Source organism: Monodon monoceros, unplaced genomic scaffold, assembly GCF_005190385.1.
Source record: "Monodon monoceros isolate NGI ecotype Baffin Bay Population unplaced genomic scaffold, NGI_Narwhal_1 Super_Scaffold_11, whole genome shotgun sequence".
NCBI classification, from domain to species: Eukaryota; Metazoa; Chordata; class Mammalia; order Artiodactyla; family Monodontidae; genus Monodon; species Monodon monoceros.
The window spans coordinates 82,983,969-82,996,821 of NW_021703767.1; the positions used below are offsets into that span (position 1 = coordinate 82,983,969).

Here is a 12,853-nt window from a genome sequence, read left to right on the forward strand (position 1 = left end):
AAATGGTCCATTTTCTGCAGATAGCATCTTATCTTCACTTGCCTATACAGGTTGCATCCTTTTCCTCTCCCACTTTTATGTGTTTTGTTTTTTCCTCAAACGATCTCTTTTTATGTTGTGAGTTTGTTACCAAATTGAAATAGCTAGAGTTATTTTTATGCTTTCCCCCCTTTAACCTTTATCCTATAAAAAGTGCTTGCAAACCTATTCTGATAAAGATTTGCAATTTTCTAATTCTGTTTATCACCTTGCTCAAAACTCTGTTCTGTGTTCTTTTGTGTTCTTTTGCCTTTTTGTTTCTGGTAGAAGAGCTCCTTTCAAAATTTTTTGTAAGGCAGGTCTAATGTTTATGAATTCCCTCAGCTTTTGTTTGTCTGGGAAAGTATTTATTTCTCCTTCATATCTGAATGATAACTTTTCTGGACAGAGTATTCTTGGGTGACAGTTTTTATCCTTCAGAATTTAAAAAATGTCTTTCCACTCCCTCTTGGCCTGTGGAGTTTTTGCTGACAAATATGCTGATAGACTAATGGGGGTTCTTACCATTCTTTTTTCCCTGGCTGTCTTTAAAAAACATTCTTTGTCATTGACATCTGACAATTTAAATACAATGTGTCTTGGAGAAGGTCTCTTGGCATTGAGGTAATTAGGTGTTCTCTTAGCTTCATGGACTTGTGTGTCCAGTTCTTTCCCTAGGTTTGGCAGGTTCTCAGCTATTATTTCTTTAAATAAACTCTCTGCTCCCTTTTCCCTCTCTTCTCCTTCTGGGATACTCATTACCCTAATGTTGCCCTTCCTAAAAGAGTCAGATTGCTCTTGTAGAATTCCCCTCATTTAAAAAATATCTTATTTCTCTTTCCTCTTCCACTTTTTTCATTTCTAGGTTTCTATCTTTGAGCTCAATAATTATCTCTTTCATATGGTCTGCTCTTTTTCCATTGCTTTCTTATGCATCCTCATCTTGTTTATTGAGTTCTTTACCTCCAGCATTTCTGTTTGGTTCTTTTTTAGAGTTTCAGTCTCTGGTAAAGTATTCCTTGTTTGTTAGTTTTATTCCAGAGCTCATTAAACTACCTTTCTGAGTTTTCTTGTAGCTCATTGAGTTTCTTCATGACAGCTATTTTGAATTCTCTATCAGTTAGATTAGTATTCTGTGATTTTAAGTTTAATTTCTGGAGAATTGTCATTTTCTTTTGTTGGTATAATGTGAACTGTGGCTTTTCATAGTACTTGATGAACTATTCCTCTGCCTGTGCCTTTGAAGTAATGACAGGTTAGAAGTTAGAGGCCCTTCTCTTTTTCTAGTAGGTGGTGCTATAGTACAAGTTTTTGGTTTCTCTTACCTGGACTGCCTTTGGTTTTATTTAGGAGTCAATGCTTTCACCGTCTCTGTAATAGGTGTGGCTCTGTGCCTTCATTATAGCTTCTTATGCCTCTGGGTTTGTTGCTGCTTTGCTTCTGCCAGTGCTGCTGTCGTTGCTTCCTGGTACACTGGGATGATGGGCTCTTCCCTTGCCACTAGTTTCCCCTGAGTCACAGGATCTGCCCTGTCAGGGGAGGCCTAGGGAGCGGGGGGAGCCCAGATCACTCAGGCACCTCTGTCCTGGCTGGTGTTTTAAGGTTCACGGGCTCTGCCACTGCGAGTCTGGGGGCAAGGACCAGGAGCATGGGTGCCTCAGCAGCTGGAGGGACAGGGTCCCAGGCCCCACTGCTGCTGCTGCCCAGTTACCTGTGGCTTCCGGGGCTACTGGAGTCATGTGTTGCCTCCCCTGCTGCTACCAAGTTCTCTGGGGCTGTGGACTCAACCGCCATGGCCGGAGGGCCAGGATTGCAGCCACTGACTCTGCTGTTCCCTCAGTTCTGCCTCTTGTATGTGTTCCAGTCTACCACCTTTAGATGTACAGATATTTGGAATTCTCTGGTGTCCTGGTGTGTTGGGCAGAGGCACCTTTGTTGAATTTTGGATGTCTTACTCATTGTAGATTGAATGGGAGAGGCAAAGGGAGCTTTGACTCTGCCATGTTGCTGACATCACCTAGTCAATTCTTTAATACGTATTCCTTTTTATATTTGTACGAGAGTCATGATTTTGCCTTTTTTCTGAAAATTGTCTTTAAACAGTATAATCCCTAGAGTTTATTCAGATTTCACCAGTTATACACACATTCATTTGTGTGTGTGAACAAGCCAGTTTCGGACGGTTCCAGTGAGAGGCAAGGAAATCATGAGAACTTTGGAAAGTCCAAAGGCTGATGTTGGCCACAGTGAAGACTGACACCCTGAGGTTAAGGGTTATCAGAGCGAAATGGGATAAATCTTTTGGTGGGGATCATTCTGGATACAGAGTCTAATACTTAGTTTTTCTTTTTCAAGAATTATTATTTCTGCATTCCTTGGCCATAACCTGGATGTGTTAAAACATAGGATTAAGAGATAGACAAAATTGGATTAAAAATGGTTCTACCACTTACTTGCTATATGATCCTGGGGAAGGATCTTATTCTCTTTCTACCTAGATGTCTAATGCTGATATCTGCCTCCTAGAATTGTTGTGAGGATCAAATAAGATAAAGACTGTAATGGGTTTGGCATATAGAAAGTACAGTTGACCTTTGAACAACACAGGAATTAGGGGCACCCACCCTCTGAGTACTTGAAAATCTACTTGTAACTTATAGTGGACCCTCCATATCCATGGTTCCTCCATATCTGTGATTCTGCATCTGCAGATTCAACCAACCCCAGATTCAACCAACCTCGTATTGTGTAGTACTGCAGAATTTACTATTGAAAAGAATCTGTGTGAAAGTGGACCTGCTCAGTTCGAACCCATGTTGTTCAAGGGTCAACTGTACTCAGTAAATGATAGCTATTATTATTAAAACAACTTTCTATGTTTAAACCAAGAAAAGGCCTTGGTTTAGACATAGAAAACTGCAGAAGCCACCATGTCTTTATTTTACTCTAGATCCATTAATACTCAAACAAGCAGAGTTCTTTCTCAACAAGGACAAATGGAATAATAGTTCATCAAATCATCAACCTCAACAATAGGTCAGTGATGAAAAGCACAGGTGCATGTTAGTTGATACCTGTTCTTTGTTTTCTTTGCAACTTTTATATTTCTTTTCATGTAAGAAAGGATTTATAAGGCTGTTCATATAAATGATTTTACAAATCAGAAAAAAAATCTGACAATATGTCCAAATTCTAGTCAGGAAAATATGGGTAATGTGGGCATCTGTGCATAGTATGCTCTTCTGACATATCCTAGGTCCACTAATGATCTCAGAGGGGTCTGAGTAGCGTCCCCACTATAGGGTGGTGAGGGACTCCTGAAGGGCTGACAAATCCACGTCCTTTCTTCAGATCTTTCTTTCAGCTTTATGTATCACTAAGGACCTGCTAATTCAGGATTGCTAAAATGAGGCATTTGTAAACTAAAATTTGCACACTACTCAAGTGTCATCAGGATTCAACTATTGATTCATTCTACTAAGATCCTGTATTCTCTGGGAAAGTTAAAAGTCTCCTGCCTGCAAGCAGACACCCCCATGTTGGAATTCTCTCAGTTTCCAGGGCTTATTTTAATCAGTGCATTAGCAGCATTGACCTGAGGTGGTTGAGCTGCTATTACTGCTTTTTAATAATGAACTGGTAGCTTTGTTTCGTCATCATCTATTCAGTGTCATGTAAATTGTTTGATTTCCCCCTTCAGGGTATTGCAATGCATATTTGCATCAAAAGTAGCTTTGCTATTAAGAAAAAAGTAGTTTTGCTTTCTGGTTCAGGTATCTATACCTTATTGTTAAAGTGGACGTATACAAATTTTAAATCTACTTGTGTAGTGACACTACATTGGTGATGTACTTTCAGAGAGTGTAAGCTAGTTAAATAACTTATAATATCAGGACAAGTATAATAAAAATATTGCCTATTTTAAAGTTTATAGAGCATTGTTTTCTGATTAAAAAGACTCAGGTAAACTCATATTCTCTTATATAGTACATAGTAAACAAATTCACATGTAATTATAGCAACAAGTTTGCTGCAACTTTTAATTTTGTTCCTTTTCAATTCTGTATTATCACTGGTTCTTTTTTTTTTTTTTCTTTTGCGGTACGCGGGCCCCTCACTGCTGTGGCCTCTCCTGTTGCGGAGCAGCAGGCTCCGGACGCGCAGGCCCAGCGGCCATGGCCCACAGCTGCAGCCGCTCCGCAGCATGTGGGATCTTCCCGGACCGGGGCACGAACCCGTGTCCCCTGCATCGGCAGGCGGACTCTCAACCACTGCGCCACCAGGGAAGCCCCATAATATGTGGTCTTTTGTGACTGGTTTTTCTTTTACTTAGCATGTTTTTAATGTTCATCTATGTTGTAGCCTATATCATGTGCTTCATTTCTTTTTATGGTCAAATGATATCCCATTGTATAAATATGTAACATCTTATGTATTCATTCATCAGTTGATAGACATTTGGGTTGTTTCCACTTTTTGGCTATTATGAACAATGTCACTATGAACATTTGAATACAAGTTTTTGTGTGAACATATGTTTTCATTTCTCCTGGGTATATATCTAGGAATGGAATTGCTAGATCATATAGTAATTCTGTGTTCAACACTTTGAGGAACTGCCAAGCTGTTTGCTAAAGTCTGCACCATTTGCATTCTACTGGGGACTATTTCTGGCAGATGGTTTTATGAGTTTGTTCTGGACACTTGAGTCCCCTGAGTACCACGAGAAAGAGTGTGTTGGGATTCTGCTTGGATCCCACTATTTAACTATTGCTGTACAAACCCCTGGATCCCATGAGGCCCATTTGCTATGATTTTACCTATATGTAACCCCAGAGGTGTATTGTGACCAGTGAGTCCTCTCAGGCCTCATGTCCCTCCATCTGTTCATACATTTTGTTCACTGCCTTCTCCACATGAAGCTCTCCTAACCTCTAGCCCAGTAGTTTCAACTCTGGCTGCACATTAGCATCTCATGGGGAGCTTTCAAATGCACTGAAGCCGTGGCCCATGCCAAAGGTTCTGATTTAATTGGTCTGGGGTAAAGCCTGGGTATTAGGATTATTTGAAAATCTCCTCAGATGATTCTAACGTGCAGCCAGGATTGAGAACCATTGCTCCAGCTAGAGGAATCCTTTCTCCTTTGAACTCTATAGCAGTTTCTCTCTCTCTCTCTTTTTTTTGGCCATGTGGCGCCCTTGTAGGATCTTAGTTCCCCGACCAGGGGTCGAACCTAGGGCCCTGGCAGTGAGAGCACCAAGTCCTAACCACTGGACCACCAGGGAATTCCTGCAGTTTCTCTTCAATGGTGCTCAACAAAGCTTTAAAAACATGTTCTACATTTCATTGAAATTATTTACATATGTATTTTAGTTCTCCAGCTGTGCCACAAGCTCTTTGAGGACAGACATTGTATTTGATTCCTCAAGTCTCCCACAGGGTTACCCAAGGACATTTGTTTATCCCCTCACCTGGGCTCAATAAACATTCATTAAGCACACACCCGAAATCTATCCCTGAAAAAATGAACTAAAAATAGCAAGAACTGCATGACTTTGGGCAAGTTACATAACCTCTGAGCCTCTCGTAAAAGACTGGGTTACAGCAGTCTCCAGCTGGCATTATTGTGGAACAATGCACAGGACCCAGCCCGGCAGGAGGTTATCATGAGGTCTAACTTGGCCACCCTCCTAAACTTTCAGCCCCTCCGCACATTTCCCATTCTGCCTTCCCTGATTTGCGTTTTCTCCTTGGTACTTAGCACATACTCTATGTTTCTCTCACTTATCCTTTTTACTGTCAGTCTCCACCCACCGCCAAGGTAAGCTCCGTGTGGATAGAGATTTTTGCCAGTTTAGTTCACTGCTGTATCTTCACAATTCAGAACAGTGCCTAGCAGGTAGTAGATGCTCAATAAATATTTATTAAAACAATAAATAAATATTTCAGCCTATTTTTCAAGAGGTTTAGTCCCTGTCCTCTATTCCAGCAACATGAATTACTTTTTGGTAAATATTTGTAGCCTTTATTATAAAGCCTTCCTTTTCCAGTAAAAATGATATTTCTAACATAAACAGGTATATTCTGAATTCATTGTGTTTTGGAAATATACTGTCAGTTCTGAGAGAGTCGGCAGTAGTTCTGTTTAAGCCCTGGGAAGGCTGGAGCAGGGATCACGGGCACATATCTGGGACTGTTGTATGTGAACTGGAGCAGGGGAACAGGGCCTGGGATGGTTAGTTGAAGCCAAGGAAACCTGAACACCAGGTATTCTTGCACCGTTAGAACACTACTCCTAGGTGTTCCAGAGGATGATGACTGTGGTGATGGAGGTGGCCAAGAAAAGCAGGTAGATGCGGAAGAGCAGGGTGTCCATCATGTGGCTGAAATGCACCCACAGGTCAGCTAGCCGGGCCCTTGTCCATCCTGAGGCACCATTCAGTTCTGCCTCTCTGGGTCCCAGCTCCTTCCCTCCCAATTCCCCTGGCTCCTGTCCTGTGGACAGGGCAGAGACTCAGCTGTGAAGTGGGAAGGAGACAGGATTAGAGAAATGGGAAGTTGGGCCCAGTGCGGAGAGTGTGGGCAGTGCAGACTTCTCTTACCAGACAGGTGGGTGGGTGTGAGGCCCAGGCCCACATCCTCCTTCCAGAGAGCAGCAGGGCAGCGTTTCCTTGGGCTGGTGCAGTGTAGAAGCAGGGAACGGAGGCAGCGAGGCCTGGGTGGGGGCTGGGTGGTGGCCAGGTGCAGCAGGTAGGTGATGAAGATGGTCTCCAGCAGGCGGACCGCCATCAGTGACAGACACAGGGCGAAGTAGACACCTGGGTGGCGGGAAGGAGCACATCTGAGTGAGTCAGGTCCAGAGGAACCACCAAGCCCCCCTTTTTTCTGTCTCACACACTGAGCCCTTTCTAAGATGACCACTGTCTCCCTCTGCTGCCTCAGCAGATCTAGCCAGCTCACCCGCTTACCCTGCCTCTTTATGTTTTCTTTTTTCATTTTTCAACAGTGGGGTGGGGGCCATACTGATGAGGGAGGTGCCACTGGCAGGGAGTAAGTCATTCAACGTCATGAGCAGGAAGACGTTGTAGCCCAGCAGGAGTGTCATCTTGAATGGGGCGCGGTTCTCGCTTTCCACTGGCAGGAAGAAGCTGAGAGCGTCGATGGTGATCAGAAAGCTACTGGGCATCAGGGGGCTTATGACGTAGAGGCTGGGCCTGTGCCTGATGGCCACCTGGTGGGGAGGAGAGAGTAGAGAACCAGGTGAAGCTAGAACTGAAGGGAAACCAAGAGATGATTCCAGACTCTTCCTTTCTTGATGTCCTCACTCCAGCCGGGGCTCTTTCTGGGACTGGATGAGGAGCAGCTTTCATATGACTAATAGGACTCCCCCATACCCACCAAAGAAAACCTAGGCCAGAGCTGGCAGGTTCAGAGAGGGGGACTTCTTTGGGGGACTTGGGAGAGAGGAACGCTATGAGGGTTATGGTGCCCAGGGTCTGGTCTTAGGGCAAGAGGTGAGAGGCTCTGAGATTTAGAAGTGTACGATGAGAAAGATATGGGGGTTGGACAGCCATGCCAGAATCTCTGGCCTTACATAGAACATGATCTGGTCAAAAAGGGTGAAGCCCACAGATATCTTCGGGGTGGCCTTGTTGATGCCCAGGAGCTCCCACTCCCCTTGTGTGTGGCCAATGTCACGCGAGGTGTCTGTTACGTCCCACACTTCCTTGTCCATGCCCAGCAACATGTTTTCCACTGCAGGGGAGACAGACACTCACTCAGCACACATCTGCTCAGCACCTACTCTGTGTGCGGCTCAGAGAGGTGATTCAACAACTGCTTTAGCTACCTCTTTCAGACAGTCCTGTAATGTGACTTCCTTGCTGCCCAATTGCCTTCTTTCAATTCTGGGCTTTCTCAGGAAGTCTTGTTCTCTCTTAAGTTCAACTTCCCCTACCCCACCATCCACACACCCCCAATTAGCAAATACTCCACTGTCCCTTTTTATGCATTAAAAAAAATGACTGTGGGCTTCCCTGGTGGCGCAGTGGTTGAGAGTCCGCCTGCCGATGCAGGGGACATGGGTTCGTGCCCTGGTCTGGGAAGATCCCACATGCCGTGGAGTGGCTGGGCCCGTGAGCCATGGCCGCTGAGCCTGCGCGTCCGGAGCCGGTGCTCCGCAACGCGAGAGGCCACAGTAGTGAGAAGCCCGCGTACCGCAAAAAATAAAAATTAAAATTAAAAAAATGACTTTGCTTCTGAGTGTTTTTTGTTGCCCCACGGTTGATCTCAGTTTACCCCGTGCCAGAACCGCCACCGCAACTCACCTGTGTAGAGGAAAGAGCTAAAAGTGAGGGTGCAGTTCTTCTGGTCAAAAGAGAAGTAGATGTCCAGGCTACAGATGCTGGTCACCTGCATCGGTTTGTTGTACACAACGTGACCTTCATTAGTCACACAGGCGGAGAGGCCATCCAGAGTGTGATCCACATCGTTGCTAAGTGGTGGAAGGGGAGGGGGCGCAAAAGCTCTGGGTTTCACATCAGTTTACGTTTTGCTCTTAAGGCAGGGCTTCCCAATGCTGCCACTCCGCCATCTTTTCTCCCTACTGCTTTCTCATTTCTAGTGGAGAAGTTGATGAGCTGTGATTGTGCTCCTCTCTGAAATAAGTTTTCAGTTGTCCCGTTGAATGGGTTTGCCCTGCAGTGCCCTCGCCTGCTCCTTGCAGAAGGGTCTTCCCCTGGCTTTTCCCAGCCCTGATACCCACGATTCCACGATGAAGATGTCTCGGAGCCACAGGTTCTCAGCTGTCACAGTGAGTTTATTGATATCACCACATTCTTCTGGGTCCCAGCTGATGAATGGGTGACTCCAGATCTAGGGCATAGGGCCCAGAGGGATGGTTATGGCTGAAACCTGGAGCTAGTTTATGTCAGCATCTCCTGCCCTTCCAGTCCCTTAAAAATATATACATATGTATGTATTTTTTTTCTAAATGTATGTACTATGGGCATATGATAAAATTTCAACAATTCCAGAAAGGTATAATATAAAGAATAATTTTTTCCCTCCTTAATTTAGTCCAACTCAGTTCATATCCCCAACTCAGGTCCATTATTAACAGTTTTTTATATATCATTCTAGAAAAATATATATTCCAGCATTCATCTTTATTTACAGATAGAATGATACTGTGCACATTCTTATGCATCTTGCTTTTTTGTTTTGTTTTGGTCTTTTTTTTTTGGCCACACTGCACGGCATGAGGGATCTTAGTTCCCCGACCAGGGATGGAACCTGTGCCCCCTTCAGTGGCAGTGCGGAGTCCTAACCACTGGACCACCAGAGAATTCCCTGTGGGTTTTTTTTTTTTTTTTTTAAACCACATTTCCTTTTAAACTCTGATTCCTCTTCTCTTTCTGGTGATAATGTCCCTCTTCTCTAGCTAACAAAGTCTTACTGGCCTTTCACTTCCTGCTCAAGGGAAATCTTAAGCTGGGTGCTGGATACATTTGGACCTTGAAGCTTACTTAGGGGCTTCCAACTGTGCTGCCCTCCATCTTTCTGTTTTTTCCATCTGAATTTCAAAGTTGATTGGCAGCCCAGAAAGCTATTTGTCACCAGCACTGGCCCCATTCTGGTTGGCTTTGAGTATTTCCTTGGGCACTGTCAATTTCAACAATTGTGATTTTTGCAAACAAAGCCAGAAAATCAGGCAAGGAGAAAAAGAGAAGAAGAAAGCTGAGCTTACATACCAACTTTAACCACAGAACTGACATCAGCTGAAGTTGTGCATCCTGACCAAAAGATCCCCATCCAGGATCATTAATGACATGAAATCAGGTCCTAGTCTACCTCCTTCCTTTGTTTCCTAAGCGGTCCCATGTGACAGTTCAGCTTTTCAATTACAAGTCTCAAAAGAAAGTAGTTCAGAAAAATGCAGGTTGCATGGAAAATATAGGGGAAAAAACAGCATGGGGGCCCATTGGGAATGTTTTCTTAGTATAATTTTCCTACAAGGGCAGGACTCAAGGACAAACGTTACCTGCAGAAATGTCACAGCTGTGTTCCCCTTCATGTCTCTCCACCCCATAGGATGAACATTTAACTTGTACAGAATTCATTCAGGGGACTCTTTGCTCACTACTGGACAGGTGCAGTGTTGGATTGACAGGGTAAAGAGTTCTTGTTTCCTATTAGCAGGCTATGGAAAGAATGTTATCAGTCAAAACTCACCACTTTAAGGATGGCAGACAGGGTGAAGGAGATGCTGATATGAGTGGGGATGCTGTAGTTGATTACTGGGTGGAAGGTCCTTCTGGTTAAATATAGCCTGGAAGACAGCAGGGTCTATGCTGCGCTGGTCAAAGACTGAACAATTGATGCTGAAAGTGTTTGTCCCTCCTGTAGAGAGTAGAGACCCTGTGAGATGGGAATAGGGCTTTTCTGTTTCCTAAGTGAGAGGAGTGCCAGGGCTGGGACCCTAGAGCCTCTCTGCAGAGAAAGAAAATGTGGACATGGGGTGGGCATGTGAACCCCTCCTTCTTAGGCCAAGATTCCCGAATGCCAAGTTCTTCCTGCCAGGGCTGTGGGGGGGGGCTGGTCTGGTCTGGTAGGCAAATGATGGAAGTTGACGTGGTGAGCTGAGTCAGGGCTCAGCCCTTTCTTCCTGTGGTTTTGTTCCCATATAAATCCTACCCAAATCTGTATGCAGGCTGCCTCTCTGGGGAGGCCTATTCCTTCCATAGTCATAACTCTAAAGTTTTGGCCTTTGTCTGACCATACTTTTTTCTCTCTAGCTCTATTGTGATTCTTCCTCAGAGACACTGAACAAAACTCCCCTAAAATTTTGTTTCTCAGTGGTCCCTTCCCACTTTCATGTTTTCTCATTTCCTGAAAGGAAAAGTTTGGAGAGAAGCAAACATGAGTATGACGTAAAACATGTGGGAACTTAAGGAACGTTGTATTCAATGTAAATTTATTGACTGCCTACACTGTTCTGTGCTCTATGCCCTTCTCAAACCCAATGACTTCCTCTAAGATCTGTGGGAGCCATTTTCATCATCACCATCTTGAAAAGATCTCATTGATCATCTACCATGTGACTGGTGGAGCTATGTGACAAAACGTAAAAGCCCTTCTGCCCACCTCACCCACACGCCAACCATAGGTGACTCCGGTTATTCCTGTAGCTGAGCCCAGCAAGTTCTTTCCCATGCCTCTTCTACTGTCTCCCTATACCAGTTAACTCATAAGGTACATCTCCAGACTAAGGAGAAGCATATCTGGGGGGAAGCAAACATTGTCCTTTCCCCTCCACATTACCTCCTCTACAAGATCTTCCCAAGTGAGGTGGGAAAGGAGTTATATTATTATTAACAGGACCCAAACGGCCCTGTTCATAGTTACTAATCTTGGTATAAAGGAAGAGTTGAACATTATAAAGGGGTGGAATCAGAAAGGTGGTAAAATGGAAGGACAGACAATTTGGTAGATGTCTATGCAGGCAAATGAGACGGGCGCTATGCGTACTGATCAGTGAAATGGGCGTTTCATCTGTTTCCCAAAGGAAACCAAAATATAGATACTACAGAGAAAAGCAATGTATAACCCAGTTATTTTAGATGCTTTCTAGTTCTGGGGAATGAGGGGGTTTCTGGAATTTTCCCAGAACAGTATTCCCCTCTTTCCCTATTCTTGCCCCGTCTTACCTTGAAGCAGAAGGCTGACAGGGAGGCAGAGGAGGAATTCCCCTGTCGTGGGCCACCCCCCTTCCATCCTCCTCTTCTGGACTCTTCTCTGGGGACTCACCAGGAACCCCCAAACTCTGGAGCTTAAAGGAGCCCAGACCACACCTTGGTTCCTGGTTTTGAATACTGCTCATGACAGGTAACCACTCCCTGGTGAGAGGCTGTGGCCAGAGAGATCACAGCAGACTGTCCTGCTTTGCCCCTGTCCAGGTATGCCTTCTGGGCTCCAGGCAGGGAGGAAGTTAGGCCAAGACTAGGGGAGAAGTGCCTGTTTAGCCGCCTTGTCTAGATAAGTGGTTTAAATTTGAGTAACAAGGACCTTTCAGGAAAACTGGGGGACTTGGGAGATGGGGCAGGTGAGGCCATTGATAAAGGTCGCCTCAGGTCCTTCTGGAACTAACTGTGCCTCAGAGAAAGTGCAGGACCACCAGGAGGGGATGGGTATGCTCTCTTGTGGCCGGGACACTTGCTGATTTCACAAGGCAAGAACATGTAATTATTTTGTTGCAGACCTAGTCCAACTGTGGACATTAGGGATTACTGTCAATACTTAGTTAAGAAGCTTGCTTGAGAGGTTAAGCTCCTTTTTTTAAAATTAATTTATTTTATTTAATTTATTTTGGCTGCATTGGGTCTTCATTGCTGTGCATGGGCTTTCTCTAGTTGCGGTGAGCAGGGGCTACTCTTTGTTGCGGTGTGCGGGCCTCTCATCGCGGTGGCTTCTCTTGTTGCGGAGCACAGGCTCTAGGAGCACAGGCTCTAGGTGCATGGGATTCAGTAGTTGTGGCATGCGGGCTCAGTAGTTGTGGCTCATAGGCTGTAGAGCGCAGGCTCAGTAGCTGTGGCACACGGGCTTAGTTGCTTCGCGGCATGTGGGATCTTCCAGGACCAGGGCTCGAACCCGTGTCCCCTGCATTGGCAGGCGGATTCTTAACAACTGCACCACCAGGGAAGCCCTAAGCTCCTTTTCTGAGACATAAACCTCTCAGAACTCTGTCCCCGCAGCTAGCACCACAGTACAGAATTGCGTCATCCCTTGTATGTACTGTTGGAATAGTTTCTTCATAAGGTTTCCTCTATCTAGTTTC

At 44.9% G+C, this 12,853-nt stretch overlaps 1 protein-coding gene and 1 non-coding gene across 2 annotated transcripts; both read right to left on the minus strand.

The window, feature by feature from the left end:
• Window positions 1-5,230: 5,230 nt before the first annotated feature.
• TRNAE-CUC lies at window positions 5,231-5,303 on the minus strand. The gene has a single exon. It is a non-coding gene; the product is annotated as a tRNA-Glu (tRNA).
• A 1,010-nt stretch (window positions 5,304-6,313) lies between these two features.
• LOC114890994 (5-hydroxytryptamine receptor 3C-like) lies at window positions 6,314-11,793 on the minus strand. Its single transcript, XM_029214996.1, is given in 10 exon segments — window positions 6,314-6,513; window positions 6,621-6,836; window positions 7,042-7,249; window positions 7,613-7,773; window positions 8,346-8,512; window positions 8,783-8,892; window positions 9,771-9,812; window positions 10,252-10,335; window positions 10,337-10,419; window positions 11,727-11,793. Coding segments are annotated over 10 exon segments (1,338 nt in total).
• Window positions 11,794-12,853: the final 1,060 nt, after the last annotated feature.